Consider the following 22898-nt stretch of genomic DNA (forward strand, 5'->3'; position numbering starts at 1 on the left):
CAATAATATTATGATAGCGAAGGGGGGGGGGGGACATTACACAATAATTATCTGTCGTAATCAAATGAGTCAGTAGACTCAGTACTCAGTAGGAAGGGATAAAAGCCCATTCGGCCTTCCGTTGGAGGTCGACGGCAATTGCTTTTGCGTTGATGTCCGCTTATGTATTGTCGGGAGCGAGCTTGTATTTTTCATTATGTCTTGGCTTACGACGCCTACCTCTTCGTTCGTTGGTCTAAGCAATGTTCGAAGAAAACACCATTCGTTGCATCACTTATGCCCTGGCATAAAAGGACTTCTGAGACCAGACGGTCGGCGTAACCTTACGATGCTGGCTGAACAGTAATGCTCCAGGCGTGTTTAGGCCTGTGAAAGGAAATAACCTGATGAATGTTACCCCTAGCCGTGCTATCATGGTGTCAGAGTCGTTGTAACGTTGCAAAGTGCAACAAGAGTGCAAGGGTCCAGTATAGCACCATCAGTGGCATAATTCCAGCATCATATCGCATAATCACTGGCATATTTTGGGCAAGCATACATGTACACGTAATTCAGCAATTTACCGAGCATAATCCGCCAAGGGCTACTAGTACACATGCCTGGCAGACTGACACCTTGTGAGTAAAGTAACGGACCCGTTACTGGCGTCAGCGGTACGTCAGTGGAAGAGCACTCGGAAAGTGTGATCATGTGACCAACCTTCTGCATGCTGTAGAGTGTAGACTGCGGCGTGTACATCTGGTATTTCTACATGACTGTTGTCCGTACTACGAAGTCCAAGACTCAAGACTAAGACTAAGAGTAAGAGTATAAAAATACTACAAGTATAACCATTGATATAATAACCATTGATTGAGCTTGAGTTATACTCTTGCCAGTCTTGGTACTACATTTTAAAATTATTACTGTATAGTACATGTACATACCAGGGAGTAGTATTTTACTACTCCCTGGTAATACTAGTCTACACTACACTGTCTACAGTATGACTGTATCATGGTTATGACAGTTACGTAATGATTGGTGATGTTGCATGCGTTGAATCAGGAAAATCCTGTCAAAGGACGATCGAAATGCATTATCGTGGCCACCTAGTACCTGGTCTGACTCGTACTCTTTGGGCTTGGCACCACCAACGCCCGGCAACGTTGTTTCGGCACGCACACTGCTGTCGAAGCGAGAGCTGGTAATGGCCAAACTCCAAGTGTGACTATGAAATATTAGTGAGCGTTCGCTGCTCCGCAGAGAGGTAACGGCAGGGAACGAGCAGCATTTCTGTAGTAGTCTGCTTCAGTCGGCCAAAGACATTCAATGCCTAGGACGGAGGGAGGATCTTCGGTCAATGAGCGGTACCGGGTGCAGTCACTGAAGCGATGACTTCTACAAGTTCTCCAATCCCCGTGACGTTCAGCGGCTCATATGAAGGGACTTATTTGAACTCGGATCAGGTTCGTGTCAATTATGACTGATTGTGGTGTATTACCCTCTTCCATGAAGTAACACTGTTCTGCAATAACTGACTGCGAGAGCTGTGGAATCTGTGGAAGTTCTCTTCCTGTTCGGAATGAACCATCTACTCGTGTGTGCTAGTACTAGTTGTTTGTCTCAAAGCTATGTTATTGTTGCTGCTCCATTCAGAAAATAATACCTCTAACATCACAATGCATCATGGAACGCATAGATCTACGTCGGGCCGGCTTAGCAGGAATCTGATTGCACGAACGCAGCCGCTGCTGCATCAGTGGAGGTGTCTCTGAGTCTGTTAGGAGGTCATACTTACTACTACTAGTGTAGTACTAGTAGTAGTCATGCCGACGGTAGTGCCTAGTAGTGGCTCGGCTCAATGGGGGGGGGGGGGGGACCAGGGTTCCTGGGCTGGGGAGGGAGTGGGTAGTTCTTGGTGTGATATGCACATTCATACATGTCAACTGCACGATGATCAAAACCACCGAATGGCTACTACCTCCGTTACTTTATTATAGGAAAAAGAGTAGAGATAGCCAACACGGGTAACTCAACCCTGACTGCACTGAGCTGCTTCAGTGTGGGTTGCTAGTGCAATGCATGGCGTGTGTGTGTGTGGGGGGGGGGGGGGAGATGTATGTGGGTGGGGGGGGGGGGGGGTGGTGTGTAGGCACTTCTCTTCCTCAGTCTCCTCAGGCCTGACTTTTCTTTCATTCTCGTGGGTGGTTATCAACAACCAGTACATGCCGGAGTATGTGGTGTGATGTGTGTGGGGGGGGGGGGGGGGAGGAAAAAAACAAAAAGTAGGCATTCACTGGCAAGAAAAACCACTTCAATGAGCTGTGTGGTGTGGACTAGGCTAAATACTAAATAGTGGCGGTCAATTCTTCAGCCTTGCAAGCTGTTGAATGGTGCAATCCCAGCGCAAGTTGCTATGGCTTCTGCTGTAGAATCGCTATCATCGCCGCTGGCAATGGGTGTCAAAAGGTGTGGTATGTGTGTGTGTGTGTGTGTGTGTGTTGGGGGGGGGGGTGTTTGTGCAAATGTACATGAATGCATGGGTGGGTGGGTGTGCGCGCACGCGTGCGTGTGTGTGTGTGTCTGTGTGTGTGGTGTGTGTGTCTGTATCTGATTTTGTCTCGTGTGTTGTATGGTGAGTATACTACTGGTGTCTATGTCTATTCTTCTGTCGTGCAGCTGGAAGTCATAAGCATCACCGATATCATCTCATCATCAGCAAGGTACTAGTAATTCAGTCTAGCATTCACCACGGCACGCCGCCGGTATTGGCGTTGCATGTTGATAAACACTGTGATAGAGTCCTCCAGACTGGTATTGCCCAAAGGTCTCTTCTATGCCACAACTACACAGCATACACACAAGGGCGTAGCTCACACATCTGGGGTGTGGTGACCCTGAGCTAGAGTGCATCTGCAGTATGGTGACCATGTACCTCATTGTCCGGCGCTATTTTTACCTGTTCTCACTATGTAATACCTATGACAGTCATTTGCAGGTGTGCTGGCCGGACTACCCTGACTACATACGAGCTACGAGCCTGATACACATGTATTGTGTGCGTGGCCTTAATTGCGTATTGAGTGTATAAAACGAAGAGCAGAAGGTGAAACTGGTTCATTTCTCACTGCATTGATCTGAAAGACTGTCCTGGAAGGTTTGGGATGCAGACTTGATGCAGGACATTTCAATCTCTAGGCCATAATGGTGCAAACATGCAAAGTGGTGCACCTCCTTGCCTTGAGCCCGAATCATGCATGCACTTCGTATCGGGTGTTCTTCTTTCACTGTGACTTTGGGCCTAATTCACGATGACCCATTTTTTGGTACTTTTCACAGCATTTTGGGCTGCATCTCGATTCTAGTGTTTGCAATCTACAAGAACAAAGTATGCCATCAAAGTGTAAGTTCTAAATGTGACGTGGATTGCCACCTAGCTGTTTAAGATAATATACCAACAGTACTGCTGTATATTAGTCTAGCACCAGTGAACAAAAGCCACTGACTGATTATAGTGATATCTTCATCCCTAGCCAGAGCGCCGGCACTTCATACGGACCACACTACACTACTTGCACTGTCACACCGTCAAAGTGATCAGTTGATGTCGATATATGGCCTGCTTAGTCATCTAACGGCTTTGCCGGTGCAAATCAGTGACGGTTTCCGTGGACATGCGCATCAATGCACTTTGCCATCGCAGTACTTTGCTGAGTATTTTCACCAGCCATAGTGCTTCTCTTGTAGCAGAAAGTGTGATGGCTTATCCGATGATGTAGTGTGTAGTAAGACTCGATGGGGTGTATAACTAGCCTTTGCTGGCCTGTGTGGCAAGACAATTACTCTTGAGTGTTCTGTTACTGACCCTACAGTTCTGTCTGGTGCTGAAGAGCTGGGAGTTTAGAACCATAGCCCACTCTGTTCTTATTTTATGTAGAACAGGCTATGCAGCTGAGCCACCGGGTACACAAGAGTCTCCTACACCTGGTAAACATCTAGCTTGTTGGTTTTTGGCACTTCATTCTCTGGCGTCCGACGGTACTGTGCTGTATGCTGTCTTTCAGGTTCAGCCACTGTTCCACCTGGCTATGGCTGACTTCTGCGCATCCGCCAGCCTTCTGGCCAGTTGCGTAGTGCACGTTCTGTACAGGACGAGGAGCGACGAGGTCTTCACTCTATGCAGCTACCTCAATGGCTGTGTAACGGTGAGATACTGTACACGTGTGTGTGTGTGTGTGTGTGTGTGTGTGTGTTTGTGTGTGTATATGTATGTGTATATGCCCTCTAGACCACGGCTAGCTGTGGTAAATAGCAAGCAGAGTGTACGGGAATGTGTTGAGGGAACAAGTGAAGATCGAACATGAGCCGAGCATGACCCGGCAAGCCAAAAATGAAATCATGCTATATCAACTTATCTGACTTTGTTTGTGCAGGGTTTCTTTGTCATAACATTCTTCTTGACAGCAGCGTATGCAGCGGAAGTGTACATGAGGGTGTCATTTCAAGATAAACAACGTACAGGAAGAGGCTTGGTAAGAGTGTTCACAGTCTCATTGTCATGAACACTGCGTAGGACTGTTACGACATGAACATTGCCGAGGACTGTTACGACATCGTCCTCTTCATAGAGGCCTCGAGTACTCTTGCTGATCTGACTGAGTCTACGTCACAGGAAACGCTTCACATGTTGGCCTCGCTTTGTTTCTTTGCTTGAAGCTAGAATCTTACCTACCTCCCCTAGCCCAAGGTTTTGTGTAACATGAGCTGAGCAAGGAAGGATTCCTTAACAGGAACTGAAAGTTTTGTTGCCTGTAACTTGCTCGTCACAGTATCGCTTTTCACTCGTTGTTTTTTTTCTTCTCTTAAAATGATTTCTCATTATAGGATCCCGTTAGAAGAACACAGTTTGAATTCATGTACCTGATGTACAGCATGTCCTGGTAAGTACCAGCTATCACTACTGATAATGATACACGTTGCACTGATCTATCTAGAGCAGCACATGACTCGTGACATGAGCTCATTGTTGTGATGTCATAGTGAGTGTGTTATGACGTCATTCCAAGGTCAGTGATTGTATAAGAGGACTGTGGGAGGTGGTCATATTGCTGGACAGTCCTTGCTCCAGCAACCGTACGAATTTCTCCATACAGTGAGGCTGTATTTGGAATTCCAGGTACAGCTATATGTGGCTATAAGTATAGAGAAAGAAAGCTTTGCTGCTATAACTCCGAGTGCGCGCGCGCGCGCACACGTTGGCAAGCTGCACATGTGGAACAAATTGCACTCGGCACCCGTAAAGTCGAGTTTAAAAGCCGAGTTCATTCCTATATTATGTAGAAGTAGAAGCCAATGTGAGGGCTACTGTTGTACATATATTCCAGTCAGGTAACAGGTATGTCAGCACAGACTGCCAGGATTGTGCACCAGTCGACGGTCCATCTTGAACATCAGGCTAGATTTCAAAACGCGCTTCAATAAGAGACCGGCTATTTGAACAAGACATTACAGTAAAAAAAATTGTTTTGACTCTGCATGCCCTAGTGATGATGGTGTGTGCGGCACTGGCTGATTATTGCCTGTGATTGTCGGCCACTGCTCGCTGTGCACAGGGTGATACCGCTAGCTGTTGTCATCACCATGGTCGGTTACTACGCCACGTTCCATCAAGAGACTGCCCAGAAAGATATACACACGTACTGTAATGACAGGTGAGTGCCGCTGAGGATGGTCAGTGTACACACGTCATAAGACAGGTAGATGACCGGGGTTTAATGCTGGTATGATACAATTGTTACACATGCCGTGAAGTTTCACGTATGCATTGCACACAAGCCGGACATTCGGAAAGGGACAGCAATTGAAACTCCTTCGAGTCATATTTGACTTCAAGATAACCTTTTTTTATTGATTATCCATCTTCTCCCTGAAGTTGCTTGTGTGTGGGTGGCGGCACTTGGCGTGCGCATGCGTGTATATGTGTTTGTGATCATGCATGTGTGTGTGTGCACGCGTGTTTGTTCTTATGCGTTTCTTTCTCAGTTGTCTGCCCTTCTTCTCTCAAAACAACTTCCGTGTCTGCGGGGTAAGTTCAGCCCAGCTCACGAGCATAAGGTGTTGGCTGAGATTGCTGTTCAGTGGATCATGAGTCTTTGTATTGAGTTGTACTACGCTTTCATCATGGACAGCACTATGACTGTAATATGCACACCACACTGCACCCATGAACCCATGAACCCATGAACCTATGAACTTTGAACTTGTGAAGTTGGACCTTCATGTTTGCCTTTTGTTCCCAATATTCTGTGGTTGTAAGGCTGTTTCCACAATGTAGATACCAGTATGTCACATGCATACTGGTAATCTGGAAAGCTGAGATCCAGGTTTGAATTCACGTGGCTTGACTGACATGTAGTTACTCATGTACTAGAAATCCAAGTTTGATACAAGTATGGAAATTGCACTGCTTCTGGAAAGTGCTGCCGTTCTCTGTATGACCAAAAAGAATCCAGACTGAATACTATTGAAGTCGGTGTCAGATTTCAGGGATATGCATCTTCAAGTAATCCTACAGCACAATGCAAAATTACAACATGGGGGGTGATTCTCTTGATCTCATCACAAATTCACTTTTGTTAGGCTCTTGTTTGATGATTGTCAAATTGTCAAATAACCTCCACTAGTGACTCTGACCGCGATGCGTATTATGATTGTAATGATGAATTTTAAGCTACAGTACCACCCATTCTACTCACCTTCGTTATGCTCTGTTCATCTCCAGTCCCAGTCCCAATCCATGTTTAAATGGCTGAGGATCTACAAATATCTATTCTTGGTACCTCTGCTGCTGTCTTTCGCTTTCAATTCGGTAAGTAATTTTGGCTATGAAAGCACACACAGATTGCCAGGGATGAAAGACACATGTGAACTGAACCCGTGCCGTGGCATCATGGACATGTATATGAAAAGGATTGACTTCTGTCCGCAAGTGAGCACAAGATTCAGTTTACCTCGTTAATAATTACCCCGGGTATAACAGCAACTCGGGAATACGGACAGAATCTTCAGACTCAGTGGCTGCATACTTTCAGTCTCACGTATAACGACAACTCTTGAATAACGACACTTTCTCATGTACGATCGAGGGTCTTTATTAACAAGGTTGCCTATTGTTGCTTCAGAAAGTAACGATTTCTGCCAATGTTGCCATGAAACCTGATACATGTATGCTGTATAGTAGCAGAGCACATACGAGTACATGTAACTGAAGGTATACAGTATTCCAGCATCGCAGTGTGGCTGCCATCAGTTAGCAAAGGGCAGAGACATCACGGTAACATGTGCTCCACACAGATATGTACAATATTGTTTTTGTTTGTTTTGTTCCGCTGGTTCTGCACTGCCTTGCAGGTTATCTATGTCAAGACGGTGTCATTACTAAGGAAATCCTTCAGACAAGCAGGTTAGAATCATGCTGTGTACATGTACATTATCAATACGGTTCACATGATGAATCACCCCTCCAGTATACACTGTGTTAACCGTAAGGGCTCTCAGTGAGAATGTAATCATTTACCGTATACAGTGTAGGTGGAGTAATCACCCCGGCCACTGACACCATGCAGTGCCGAAGCTCGAGGCATCGCGGGCTGTTCAGCTGTGGTCACAGAAATTGTGCAAGGTTTTGGCCGAATTGCATGGTCCGACACAGTACGAGTTCAAATTCCGGCAACTGGTAATTGTACACTAAAACGCCTCTTATCCTGACGCCTCAGATACGGGCACGTCTCTCTACCGGGCACCTTCAGCTCGAGTCCCAGTATGGCAAAATGCCTTGAATTTGGGGGTTTGAGCTTTTTTCGTGCGCGCAAGTACCTATTTGTCACTGCCAACCTGTGAAATCCACACATTCTTATCAATGGATGCTTTCTTTAACCTGAACATGTGCATTACGTGACAAATAAACTGCTTCAAAAAATGATATGATACATGGTACTGTAGAGGCAGAAAATTTCGTCGGTCAATAATTTCGTCCAACTCCAAAGAAAAGGAGTTCGTCCAGTTGAAAATTTCGTCCATAGATCATAAGAGTGTATAGAAACGCTGGACAAATCGATATTCGTCCTACATTAATTTAGTCCAAAAGCTCCTTGGACGAAAAAGACGAAATTAAATTCCAGACGAATATTTCTGCTTATACAGTAGATGTGGAATATTGCATGCTTGTCAATAGTGCATGCTTGTTAGAGATTGCATGCTTGTCAGATATTGCATGCTTGTTAGATAATGCATGCTTGTTAGAGATTGCATGCTTGTTAGATATTGCATGAATAAGAGTATTGTCACAAACTAATGGTTCGCACCAAGCATACATACAAGCATACAAGCAATCGATTATACAGTCTTCTTTCTTCTTTCTTCTTTCTATCGTGTCTTCTAAAGTATTTTACTTACCGTATATTCTCTATTATAAGCACAGGTCTCCATTACTAGCACGGTCTCTAATACTAGCACACTGTGAGCACCTTTCGAAACATTATAAGCACGGTCTCTATTATTAGCACGGTCCTGTTGGAAATCAATGCGGCATGCATGATATCTAGCATGCATTTCTTCTTGCTCTGTATGGATGTATTGGTTGAAAAAATATAAGCACGGTCTCCAATATAAGCGCGGTCTCCAATATAAGCACGGGGTAGAGGGGTGTTGAAAAAATATAAGCACGGCGCTTATAATAGAGAATATACGGTACCTTTTGCGCCATGGGACGCCTACGACGTTCCCATGGTCTTCACGTACGACATACGGTTTTCTAGCTCTTTTTCCTGGAGCTTGTCTCCTCGTGTCGTTTTCTGTTTCATTGGTTTTACGTTGTCTAATGATAAGCAACAGTTTGTTTGAGTCTAAGAGAACCCAAGATGCGCTCGCGTTGAGCCAAAGCAGCCTTACAAGATACCCTTTTGTAAATTGGTCCTTCGAGCCGGATCGCCGGATTCGAACCAGAGAAGACTAGAGATGGCAGATAGTATTGGTCCGCAGCAGAAGATCGCCAAGGCTAAGGCGAAGACGGAATATACTAATGTCCGCCGTGGGTTGCTGGTGTCCATCGTATCGGAAACCGTGAGTGTCGAGGAGATTAAATATGGGCTACTAATGCTCGAGAACAGGATGAACTCCGTGATGGAGGTTGTTTCAGAGCTGGCAGATATATTTTGCAAGAATCCTACTTATTTAGAGAGTTTGGCAAAGGAGACTGCAGAATTAGAGGTGTCGTACACTGAGGCAGTGACGCAGGCCAGCACTACTTTAGCAAATATCAGCATGAGTAGATACAACAGTGCACACACAAGCGAAATCACGGGGTTGCGATACACCCGTCACCCAGAGAGAGTTCAGGCATATTTGGAATCCATTTCAGCTACAGACAAAATACGAACTGCACAGGAGCAGCTCCAGTGGAGTACTACTACTACTACTAGTAGTAGCATGCAAGAATTAGATACATCCAGCACGAGTCGTAGTGTACAGGCCAGTGGCCAGAGTGAACCCAGTACTAGTGGTAGTACCGTACACATTCCCGCGTCGGATGCTAACACCGCAGCTACGGAGCTTGTGTTTGTAGGCCAGGCCGGATAGTGCATGCACGAATGTAGTCATGTCCATGCCTGATGTATCTGGTATCCCGTCAGCAGCTACAGGGGCCACAGCTACAGGGCCAGCAGCGCGCGACCTCGACCGGAACAACGTCCCAGCAGAGCAGCGCAAGCAGCAACAACCAGGTGCCGGTGTTGGCGTGAGTACAGATTTGCGTCTGGCTGTGAGCAGTAGTGACACCGGTACCAACCCTCGACAGTCGTCAGTCTCGTCACCGTACGACGTCGGACGTCAACAGATCACGCAGAACACGACGAGCACGAGTACACCAGTCTCGAGTGCTGGTTACACCAACACAACACGAACAAACGACGATCGCACATTCACGATCACAGCTAGCTGCAACACCAACGCTGCAATACGGAACAACAACTACACCAACACAACAACACAGCCTCAGTTCAGCCCGTACACTAACTGCGAGTGGTACGTCGTCGAGAGTAAACACAACGAAATTTGCTCAGGGTTTCGGCACCGCGACTGACCCAGCGTCCGCTTATGGTGGTCCAGCAGCATCAGCATCAGCCTCTTTTGGAGCACATTCCCACCTGGCCCCGGCCTCTGCGAGTACGATCCCCTACGGTAGCCGCTTGCCGCTCGACGTACTTGGAGTGCCACAAGCGGCCCAGAGTCAAACCCCGCAATGGACGCAGCCAGATACGGCAGCCAGCCAGTGGCCGCCGCCGTGTAGTACAACGCCTAATTTAGCTGGTTCGACACAGTGGTCACCAGTTCCACCTGCAGCAGTGTCGTCCAACAACGCCGCTTTTGGGGTACAGAGTCTACAGACGCAGTACAATGTCAGCGGTTTGTACCCATCACCAGCTCTACCTCCACCAGTCAACGCCGTTTTTGGTGGATCGCCTGCACAGAATGGAAGTGCACTGTACCCAGGCCAACAATCAGCATCCAATTATGGCCCTTATGGCGGAACCCCAAATGGGTATGGATTGACTGGACCAGTACCAGGATTCACACCTGGTCCTTCGCATGCACCGCAAGGCAATCCACCATCAGACGTTTACCGTCATTTAAGAAAGATCAAGATATCAACCTTTGACGGCGACAAAAAGCTATACGACACATGGCGTACGTCTTTCAACGTCTGCGTCGATCAACAGCCTCTGTCACCGGAGCTGAAGCTGTTGCAGCTCAGGCAATATCTGTCCGGTCCACCGTTGAAGACTGTTGAGACGTATGGTTACTCGGCAGCGGCCTACGCAGCAGCACTCCAGCGACTTGACCAAAAGTACGGAGGTGAGAAGCGCAAAACAGCCGTCCACATGTCCGCGCTCCAGGACATGCCACCAATCCGTGAGCGTGGCACAGCCAAACAGCTTGAGCGTTTCGCAGATCTTGTGCAAGTCGCCAAGATTAACTTGATTGATGCTGGCCGTCAGAATGAGCTGTCGTACGGTACGTTCTGCACTCAGCTGCAGCAGAAGCTGAGCCAAGATCTGTTAACGGCGTACCACCGGTGGCGTTGCGATAACAATATTGTCGAGTCGGTCGACTCGCTATTGCAGTGGTTAGTACGGGAAGCAGATTTCCGCACGGAAGCGGAGGAGACCCTGCAGAGTGTCTCGCATAGCGTTGCAGCCACACGTCTGATGAGCAAGCCTGCCAAATCAGACATTTCCACAGCAGCAGCTCTTACCGTCACCTCATCGAGCGTAGAATGTGTGTTTTGCGGCAGCGGACACGAGTCCTCGCAATGTTCGTCCATCACAGACATCAAGCGCCGCAAGGAGCTGATACGCAAGAATGGTCGTTGCTTCATCTGTCTGAAGAAGAACCACATGGCTCGCGACTGCAAGTCCAAGCTGAGATGTAGCAAATGCGAGCATCGACATCATACGTCCATTTGCGAACCCAAGTCGTCAGAGCAGCCTGGGACTGGCGCGAAGACATCATCTCCGCCATCTAGACAAGGCGGAAGTGGAAAATGGTCGAAGTCAGTGTTTTCGTCAACAACCGCAGCTACTGTCAGTGACAGCGGAGCTGTATTTCTACAAACTGCACAGACCTCGGTGGTCTCGCCTCAACGTCCAGATCGAAAAGTGCCTGTGCGAGTAATGCTAGACGGTGGGAGCCAACGCTCGTACGCTACATCATCGGTACTGACTCAGCTGGATGTGTGCCGCTCCGGTCAAGAACGTGTAGTGATAAACGCGTTTGGCGGCGAACAGCCAAGCCCAAGCACACTCCGGGACGTGGTCGAACTAGACATTCAGTGCGTCGATGGCAACCGGATTCGTGTCAACTGCATCGTCGTGCCATCAGTCTGTGCACCCGTGCAAAATCAGCACACCGCAGATGTAGTCACAGCTTACGAGTCTCTACAGAATCTCAGTCTCGCCGACAACTGTGGCGGCTCAGCTAGTATCGACATTCTACTCGGCGCTGATGTTTATTGGCAGATCGTCACGGGCGACATCGTTCGTGTAGATGATGGGCCAACTGCTCTCGATACTCGCCTCGGGTGGGTTCTGTCCGGACCAACAGGCAGGTGTAATTCAGGCATCATCTCCACTAACGTCGCAACCAATCACGCTTGCGACGTCGAACCATCTACCGTGCAAGATCCAGACAGCGCTTTGGTCCAGCTACTCCAGAAGTTCTGGCAGCTTGAATCCATCGGCATCTTGCCTAATGAACCGGATACTCTGCAGCTGTTCCAACAGACCATCCGCTACGATGGGCAGAGGTACACGGTCAGGTTGCCATGGAGGGAGGATCATCGCGCGCTTCCAGACAATTACAGTCTGTCCGAGAAACGGCTGCAGTCAACACTCAAGAAACTGCAGAAGTCACCAGAAATTCTGAAGGAATACAATGCAGTAATTCAAGAGCAACTTCAGAAGGGCATCATCGAGGAGGTGCCAACTACAGAGCACGACGTGGTGGGCGAAGTACATTACCTGCCTCACCATCCTGTCATTCGGCAGGACAAGACCACTACGAAGGTTCGTGTGGTGTACGATGCCTCAGCCAAGGTGAAGACGCATCCGTCCCTGAACGACTGCATCCACACGGGACCACCGCTGCTCGAGCAGATCACCAGCATACTGCTCCGGTTCCGAACGCATGCGGTAGCCTTCACCGCAGACATAGAGAAGGCGTTCTTGATGGTTGGGATTGAGACAGCCGACCGCGACGTCCTACGCTTCCTCTGGGTCGACAATCCCACAAGCGCTCAGCCGGTACTCAAGACGTACCGATTCACGCGTGTTGTCTTCGGTGTATCCGCTAGCCCATTCTTATTGAACGCTACCCTGCAACACCATCTCGCCAAGTTTGATCCCGAGTTCACTACGAAGCTGCTACAGAGTCTGTACGTGGACGATGTTGCGAGTGGCGGCAACAGCAATGCCAATGCGTTGGAATCGTTCAACCGTGCCAAGAATCACCTTGCAACAGGCGGATTCAACTTGCGCAAGTTTGTCTCCAACTCCGCTGAGTTGAATGAGATCGTCAATGGTACCGCAGCGACACCACTGTCGACTAACGGTCTGCCTAATGTCGCCGTGGACAACGACTCGTATGCCAAGACCATGTTGAACGGCTCATCCGCAGCCACCACCAAAGTCCTGGGCATTCCATGGGACAGGACATCTGACCGTCTTACGTTCAGCGTCGACGAAGTGTTCAGCACGACCAAGGTCGACTCGCCAGTAACTAAGCGCCAAGTCCTATCGGCGTCAGCCAAGATGTATGACCCCCTCGGACTCCTGGCACCTATCACCATCACCCTCAAGGTATTTCACCAACAACTATGCCAGTTGAAGATGGGCTGGGATGACCCATTGGAGGGAGAGTGTCTTGGCAAGTGGCAGACGATGATACGGGAATTGAAGGCCATGCCACCAGTCTCATTGCCACGGCACTACGCAACAGACGCGAACGGCAACATCACACGTGTCGAGCTACACGGTTTCTGTGACGCGTCCGAGAGAGCCTATGCAGCAGCCATCTACATTGTGTTCACGACGGAGGTGGGCACTTCAGTACAGCTAGTCGCGGCAAAGACTCGTGTTGCGCCGCTGAAGCAACAGACCATTCCCCGCCTCGAGTTGCTTTCAGCACTGGTATTGGCTCGCCTGATGGCATCAGTCTCCTCAACCTTGGCAGAGCTGAAGATTGATCAGATTCACTGCTGGTCCGACTCCCAAGTGGCACTGGCGTGGATAGCTGGAGTGGAGCAAACTTGGAAGCAGTTTGTGGAGAGCCGGGTTACAGAGATCCGACGTCTCGTTCCGACGTCCTGCTGGAGGTACTGTCCAACATCTTCGAACCCGGCTGACCTGCCGTCACGAGGAGTGAAGCCCAGTGAGCTCACTAGTACCATCTGGTACACTGGTCCGAAGTGGCTACACGAGCCACAACCCCGAGCAGAAGTCGACAGCGGCTCCGCAGCATCGCAGTGTGAAGAAGTCGAGAGAGAGCGGAAGGCAACATCTACCACGGTCATGGCAGCCTCCGCTGTCCAGCAATCTGGTGCGCACCCCGGCGCCATGCGCCCGAAGAGAGATGCTGCCCGGTCAGCTGATAAGGCCAGACAGCAACTGATTAATGCCGGCTCCTTATAGAGCTGCAGCAGCAATATTCTGTGATTAGATGAGAGCATCACGTTGCACCATGCTCTGTACTCTAGTAGCATCACGCTGTTGTAGGAACGAGTCAGGTACATGTAGTACACTAATTTCTAAGCTCTCATCTGGAGGGAGTGTGGAATATTGCATGCTTGTCAATAGTGCATGCTTGTTAGAGATTGCATGCTTGTTAGATAATGCATGCTTGTTAGAGATTGCATGCTTGTTAGATATTGCATGAATAAGAGTATTGTCACAAACTAATGGTTCGCACCAAGCATACATACAAGCATACAAGCAATCGATTATACAGTCTTCTTTCTTCTTTCTTCTTTCTATCGTGTCTTCTAAAGTATTTTACTTACCTTTTGCGCCATGGGACGCCTACGACGTTCCCATGGTCTTCACGTACGACATACGGTTTTCTAGCTCTTTTTCCTGGAGCTTGTCTCCTCGTGTCGTTTTCTGTTTCATTGGTTTTACGTTGTCTAATGATAAGCAACAGTTTGTTTGAGTCTAAGAGAACCCAAGATGCGCTCGCGTTGAGCCAAAGCAGCCTTACAAGATACCCTTTTGTAAAGTAGATGAGTTATCCTGAGATTTATTTATTTATTTATTTCTGCACCTCGTGGCATGTCAAGACAGCCAATTGAATTGAGGAGAGGGTGAGACCAACCATGGAAGAAGAGAAAAAAGAAAATGAAGAGCACGCACACAAAGTGGGAAGGGATTAGCAACTTACAAAGCAATGAGATGCTCAGCGAGCTATGCAGCGGAAGTGGCGACTGTGATTTTGTTTACTGGGAGATACTGAAGTGCTGTGATATGGGCAAATCTGAGATACGGGCAGTGACCGGTCCCAAGGTGCCCGGATAAGAGACGTCCGAGTGTATGAGCATTGTTGTATTTGCCTTCTGTACGTAGCCAACTGGGTGATCTTTGCTTTTGCATTGTCTGGCACAGGCAAAATGAGTTCAGAGGAGAACAAGAGATTGACAAGGGTGAAGAAGAACGCCATCCTCTTCCTCTCAATCTTCTTCATATGCTGGCTGCCTAGTAAGTACACTGCGGCAAGGTATTCTTCCTTTCGGTGCTACTTCAATGATGTACATTGGTGGCTAGGATGAGGTTGTGATTACTTATTTATATAAAACACGTTGAGGGGTGCTACGCCGGACCCGCTGCTGCAATTCACATGATGCATGACTGGCACTGCACATCGGACCTTTTGTCAGTGGATGACAGTGATAGTCTTACCTGTTGTGGCTAATACATTTCTCAAGACACATAACGGTGTATATCATACTCCATTGCAGCCATCCACTATATCCACACATCTTCACAACACTCTTTGCCAGGCTTCAGGCTACACCAGTCAATCGAGAAATAAGTATTCACTGTGAGTTTGAGGGAGTTGAAAATGGGAAAGAATGACTGTCACCACCCGGACTCAAAGCAGGGACCCTCTCTTATCACGGGCCAGCTATGCTCTCCCACTATGCTATGGTGTAGTGGTCATCCCAGCAGTGACCGTTCAGCACCAAGTTCCTCATGCTTTGAAATAAGGCCCCGAATGATATTCGGGAATGTTGTAGCTAAGTGATAGTATTGGTTGTTTGCTTGCTGTTACTAATTGGTTTTCTTTGTTATCTACTTTGCGGGCAGCTGTCCTAATTGGAATCATCTCAAGTGTAGAAGGTGATGGTATGGATATGAACCGATACTACCCACTCTATATCTGCCAAGTAAGGAGTTGATAAACTTTGCACTATCTCTGAGTTTCAGCATCAGGTTTTCCACGGCACACTCCCACCTCACACTGGCGTACGCAAGAAAAGTAGGAGCAGAGTAACACAATCAGCACAGGAGCGTACACCGAAGTGAAACACACAGAAACGAAAGTTATCGACTCTTTAAAATACTTCAAGTATTTTTTACCGGAGGATGTACCCAGTGTGCTGACAGTGCTGGAGGATGTACCCAGTGTGCTGACAGTGCTGGAGGATGTACCCAGCAGTGTGCTGACAGTGCTGGAGGATGTACCCAGTGTGCTGACAGTGCTGGAGGATGTACCCAGTGTGCTGACAGTGCTGGAGGATGTACCCAGTGTGCTGACAGTGCTGGAGGATGTACCAGTGTGCTGACAGTGCTGGAGGATGTACCCAGTGTGCTGACAGTGCTGGAGGATGTACCCAGCAGTGTGCTGACAGTGCTGGAGGATGTACCCAGTGTGCTGACAGTGCTGGAGGATGTACCCAGTGTGCTGACAGTGCTGGAGGATGTACCCAGCAGTGTGCTGACAGTGCTGGAGGATGTACCCAGTGTGCTGACAGTGCTGGAGGATGTACCCAGTGTGCTGACAGTGCTGGAGGATGTACCCAGTGTGCTGACAGTGCTGGAGGATGTACCCAGTGTGCTGACAGTGCTGAACCGGAGGATGTACCCAGTGTGCTGACAGTGCTGGAGGATGTACCCAGTGTGCTGACAGTGCTGAACCAGCACCGCAGAAGCAGAGCGTAACACAGAACAGAACACCAAGGACAATTAAGGCTTGTTTGCTGCTACTTCAAGTAATAGTTTCATGCTCTTGCAATCATCAGGCAACATGAAGATTGGGTACCGACCATGCCGGTGTATATGCCAGGAGAGGGTGGTATGAAAAACTGTGTGAGAATGTGGGGGCTAGCGGTGTTATTGTAGGCAGGAGGCTGTGTGCAGAGTGTGCAGAGTCACGGTTTGATTGTCCTTGATTGTCCTTGTTGTTCTGTTCTAATTATTTTTTTACAAAATGGTGTTGTATGATTACTTTACTCATGAGAGTTATTTTTAGTATCAATGTATGCATTTCAAGATCATTGAGCGGTTGCTCACATTCTGTTCTCGGAGAGTAAATTTACCTATGACCCAGCACTTCTCTCCAATTTTCTGTTCTTTCCAGGCACTCCTGTCACCACTGCAAGGCTTGCTGAACACTCTTGGCTATGGCTGGCAGCGGCGAGAGTTCAAGCTATTGATGTGCCCGCGTTTTCCCAGCGTATGTCAGTGTGTGCAGGGAAGGCGAGGAGAGCATGAGACAAGTGCCAACATGCTTCTGTCATGAGATCGCCAGAGAGCTGAAGCCATTCTATACAGTCATTGTCTTGGCATGAAACCGTGGCAGTCTACACGACCATGGTAACCTGCATAGATCCATGCACAGTGAATACACATTATATTGAAGGTAATGCCAGTGCCTGTATGTGTACTTATTGCTACTACCTCCTCACAACTAACATTACTTGAGTACAATGTCAAGGATTATACTCGGATAGTCCATGAAAAACGTATATTAACTCCCAGCTCTGCACCGAGCATCTGATCAGAGAGAGACGGTCAGATAAGTTTAGCTAGTAATTCAGTATTCTGACTTTAGCTAATAAGTTATGTTACAGTGCCACTGAGCCAACCAGGTGGTGAATTCAATCAAGGAGTCGTAAAATACTAGCTGGCAGTATTTTACGACTCCCTGATTCAATCTATTTCTGTTGCTAGTGCATCTTGAGCTGCTGAACCAATACTTTTATTACACAAAATGTGGAGTATGTGCAGCTTTGTGACTGCTCGAGCTTTCAAATCGTATGGATGAATTAGTTACAGTGTACTTTACTAGCAGGAATTCTATCAACCCATTTGGTTAACATTCTACCATTTCAAATCTGTGTGACGGTTGAATAATAAATAATGTATTATGTGATTTCTTTGAAGTAGACCAATGGCGACAGCGATCACAGTGGGTCCATTGTTGTTAGGCATCTGCCTGTTTTGGTTTCTCCACTATATAAAAGAATACTACTACTACCTTAGAGTTCTTGCTCTCCTGCTCCCCTCCCCGCCCTTCCACTCCCCATTTTGTTTCCTTTGGTGCACATGTGCAGCTGTGATGCCGAGACCCTTGGTCGGCTGAGCTTCACAGGTCCCACCCACTCCGTCCTGCTGGATATGTACCATTGTGTCGAGTTCTTCTCCTCATTTTAGTTCATCATGCAGTGAGTGTTCACTAGTAAAAAAAAAATAAAAAAAAATACTACTACTAGTAGTTTACTCAGTGGTGACACTGAAGAATGTGTGTTGAAAGCATGGCACAATACCATACCATTGAATACGGTTTGCCTCTCTTACTTAGAACCATCATAGTGCTGGGGCCAAGTCCGAAAAAGTCGCTTTATTGAGGAGTTGCATTTGACACCTCGTCCAGGAAAGATTTGACTTCAAATTCGGAGAGGCGGACCAACTATAGGAATTTTGGAGAAAACTAGAAGTTCCCAATGTTGTCCGTTTGGAAGTTATGAGCTATTTCCAAATTGCTTAGGTTACTATGGTAACCTGTGTGCAATTAGCCGTTTCTGAGGCAAAGCCGATACAATTTTGGAGAAAAAAGTTACCTTGTTGGAAGGCGAGCTCTTTCCAAGACTGTTATTGAAAACTAGAAGTTTATAGGACTGTCGGCTTCCTTGTCACAGGAATTTCTCGAATTTCTACGGTCGCCGCGGTAACGTGTATGCAATTAGCCACTTCTAAGCCAAAATCAGTGCATTTTCTCCCCTGTAGGCAGGTGGAAAGCAGAGAATAGTTATAATAATGTGGCTTAGAGGTCTATAGGGCTGTTGCAAGCCTGGTTTGTAGAGACTGGACCCCTCTCTCCTGATTTAGTGCCGGGATCCACACAAAGGATCAAGAGGATTTAGGCAGGACTGACATCCAAGAACGAGCAAGGAAACACAACTGATAGCAAAAACAAAAACAAGAAGACTCAAACAATTCCCTAGCATATATTAGAACTGGGGCTAGCCCCCATTATAGTTCAAATGGTCGCAAGACCAGGGCTATGCCAACCGTGGAGGTGGCGGTCATAAGGAGCACTGTTTTCGAACACAGACTCAGTGCATCCTCCGTCTACACGTAGCTTGTAACATGCTGGCAACCAAACTACATTGTATGTTTTGTCATGGACATGCACATGACTACACGTATTTTTTCACATCCAAAGAATCATCTTGCCCGTATAGAGGCCAGTACTGTGAGGTGTGCATGTACATTGTACAATGTACTGAACTGAAGTACATGTCCAGGACACTGTTGAGGTATTCATTATAGTTATTGTTGTTGTTACTGGTGTGCTTTTTAAATTACATGTATACATGTACTTCATGCACATGTATAGTCGTTCAACCAAACACACCAAGTTCCCTTCTCATATCACACGGAGATGTCAGGACCTAGAAGACAAGAGAGATCAGAGTATGCAAACTGCTCCATGGCAGGGCAGAAACCTCACTATTGTCACTAAGAACTCCACAACCTGCTGATCAACAATTTTCTCCAATACGTTGACAATTGGCAAGAGATATGGCTTGTAGGAGTTGAGAGTAGTCAGTAATTATTATGGCCATAATTGTCTCCACATTTACATGATTGTATACAGGTGAAACCATCCAGGGTGTTCGATGTACATGGAATAATCTGTGGCATCATGTTAAGTCCCGGTTTTGCTCAGTCGGTAGAGCAAGCGGTTACAGTAATGGATAATGGTTATCATACAGAATTGCACACTTATTCCGAGAGAGAGAAAGAGTTCTCAGGTAATACACTGTAATCTAGCATGAAACTAATATACATGTACAGGGAACTGATCTGCGGAGAACTGGTCTTAATCGGCAAGAAACTAATCCGTAGCCTAGGAAACTAGAAAGACAGTAGCTTTTATAGGGTGAGTAAGTAAGCTAGCCTATGGTCAGGGGATACGTAGAGCAGAGAGAAGTAAGAAGAAAGGTCAAACTACAAGGTACATGATTGTGTGGGCAGAAGAATGGGAAAGGTCGGGACGTGGCACCTGTGCAAGAGGAATACGTTAGAGGAAGAACTGAATAGAAGGGTGTACAATACATCGTATACATGTACATGTAGGTGTGCAATAATACCAGGAGGACAACTGTTGAAAGGGGCATTAGGATGTATGTACAGCTGTTAGTGTAGATAACTAAAAGGGCGGCTGAAAGTGAAATGCATCAAAAGGTCTCCAGTGTGCTATCTAAGGTCAACCTCGAAAGTGTGTGGGAACAATACATGAATACAGCGCATCGTATAGTATTAGTAGTGCATGTAAAAGAGAATAGAAGGTGAGGCTGGTGTAACAAGTCGAGTACATGTGCATGTCAATTATAATGTATGTATTCCTATCTAACAATCAGGTACTGTACTGTATTTGCATCACTTGTAGCCGAGTTGGATGGTGAACAACTGCTGCACACGTACATGTACATGTACATTTACATGTATCTATTCTGTGAGTGCTGGAAATGATGCCACATGTACCGGTACAGGTACTAGCAAGAGTTATAACCCCCACCCCGGTTATACACTCTTGGTACTACTACTAGGTGTAGAATTCATAGTGGCTCGGCTAGATAGCAGGAGAGGTCACTGCCCCATGCCCCATGGGGTCCGTCCGGCACTGTTTTGAAACTGTTGCTTGATCAGAGAGATGTGACCATACCTTCCTGTGTAAATGCTTGCTGTGAGTTGCTGAAGCATGACACATGAGCACGGAATATGTGGCGGAGTTTGTTGTACATCATGTATGTTGCGGTTAGGGCAGTTGTTTGTCTATTCGCCATTTCGTTGATCAAAATTGTCCTTCCAGGTCTTGGCGTAGGCCCCCGCCCCGGTCTACATGTACATTGTACATGTACATGACTGTATTTCATGGGCAATGTGCTTCCTAAACAGTCATGTACATGTACATGTACATGTACATGTCGATTGGACAGCCTGCATGACATTGTTCCATAAAAAGAAAATGTGAATTGGGTGGAAAGTACTAGTACTAGTGGATCATAGTGACCATTCCTGTCAACATAGCACACCGCTGTCTGGGTACTACATGTACAGTACATGTACATGTACATTGTATTATGTGAAGGAAGGGAGGAAACAAGTGCCAGGTCAATGCAATCCCGGTAGTGTTAGAGGGGAGAGGAGCCCAGTCTCTACAAACCAGGCATGAAACAGCCCAATAGACCTCTAATCCACATTATTATAACTATTCTCTGCTTTCCACCTGCCTACAGGGGAGAAATGCACTGATTTTGGCTTAGAAGTGGCTAATTGCATACACGTTACCACGGTAACCGTAGAAATTCGAGAAATTCCTGTGACAAGGAAGCCGACAGTCCTATAAGTATAAACTTCTGGTTTTCAATAATAGTCTTGGAAAGAGCTCGCCTTCCAACAAGGTAACTTTTTTCTCCAAAATTGTACCGGCTTTGCCTCAGGAACGGCTAATTGCACACAAGTTACCATAGTAACCTAAGCAATTTGGAAAAGCTCATAACTTCCAAACGGACAACATTGGGAACTTCTAGTTTTCTCCAAAATTCCTATAGTTGGTCCGCCTCTCCGAATTTGAAGTCAAATCTTTCCTGGACGAGGTGTCAAATGACACTGTCAGATTTCTGGACCTGGCTCCAGGACTATCATGCACTATACGTACCACAACTTTTTTCGTAGGGGCGGCAGCACCTTTTTTGGCTCCCGAAAAGCGGCCTTTTTTGTAATTTCCTGGGCTTTAGGCCACCGGAAAAGTCCTTTGTTTAGTAATAAAATGGCTAATAAGCCCGCTGCTGAAGTGGACATTGCAGTCCTGATCGACGGGGAGCTGAGGGACCTCATCAGGCAGCGTGGACTGGAAATCCCACGAAAAGCCACCAGACCCGATCTTGTTGCCCTGCTCAGAACCGATGATCGCTGGATGAGGACAAAGAAGTAAGTGAACCTACTAGCACGAGCCCCCTGGCTGCTAATGAGGGTGTTGTTGCCAGCCTGTGCTCAGCTCTGTCTGAACTCACTAATGTCGTCCGAGAGTTGAAGACTGAGTTACACGCCATGAGAGAAATAGAAGCTAAATTCAACGATTCTGCCAGAGAGGTGTTGTGCCTGAAGACGGAAGTACGGGAACTTAGGAACGACCTGCATGCCAAAGTTGAGAGGTACGATACGGTGATTCAAACTTTGAACAATGACCCCACTGAACCAAGCTTTACCAAAACCGTATCCTCCACCCCACAACATCGACCCACGTATGCAGAAACTTTGCACCAACAACCAGCATTGCAGCCCAAAAATACTGCCCCTGCAGCTGCCCCAGCTGCCCAAAGGCCACAACGCCAGCCTCCCAAGCCGTACAGGCGACAGGAATCGTCTCGCTGGCTGGCACCCAAGCTTCCAAAGAGCACCACCCGATGTGCACTAACGGGTAAGCCAAGAGTCAAAGTGTTCTACGTTGGCAACGTGGACCCCGAATATGATGCCAAATCAATTGCAGAGCATTGTCTGGCACAGGATGTACACATCGTGCAGAGTGTTGTGTACACCTCGGAGCGCTTCCGAACAGGGTTTGCCAGGGTCACAGTGTTGGCGTCGGACGCCACCACCGTACAGGACAAAGCATTTTGGCCGGACTCGCTCGGTTTTGCAGTTCGTGAATGGCGCTTTGGTGCTGACGGCACAGCTCCAGCACTCACATAATGCCACACACCACCTACCGGTATTCACAGCCCCTGAACCCGCATGCTCCTGTGTTCACCCCTTCGTCTCCAAATCCCTCAACCCCAGCATTCTACTCTACAATTCATC

The 22898-nt window shown here is 47.4% G+C and overlaps 1 protein-coding gene across 1 annotated transcript; it reads left to right on the plus strand.

The window, feature by feature from the left end:
* The first annotated feature begins 1114 nt into the window (after positions 1-1114).
* On the plus strand, positions 1115-18156 carry LOC135806561 (transmembrane protein 116-like). The gene is made up of 13 exons (XM_065320761.1): positions 1115-1448; positions 2662-2705; positions 3322-3385; positions 4047-4187; positions 4416-4514; positions 4867-4922; positions 5595-5693; positions 6025-6067; positions 6764-6850; positions 7393-7444; positions 15192-15284; positions 15894-15973; positions 17167-18156. Exons 1-13 carry the CDS (start codon positions 1374-1376, stop codon positions 17326-17328), a joined length of 1095 nt encoding a protein of 364 aa, XP_065176833.1. The 5' UTR covers positions 1115-1373; the 3' UTR covers positions 17329-18156.
* Positions 18157-22898: the final 4742 nt, after the last annotated feature.

This window comes from Sycon ciliatum, chromosome 1 (genome assembly GCF_964019385.1).
Source record: "Sycon ciliatum chromosome 1, ocSycCili1.1, whole genome shotgun sequence".
In the NCBI taxonomy this organism is placed as follows: domain Eukaryota; kingdom Metazoa; phylum Porifera; class Calcarea; order Leucosolenida; family Sycettidae; genus Sycon; species Sycon ciliatum.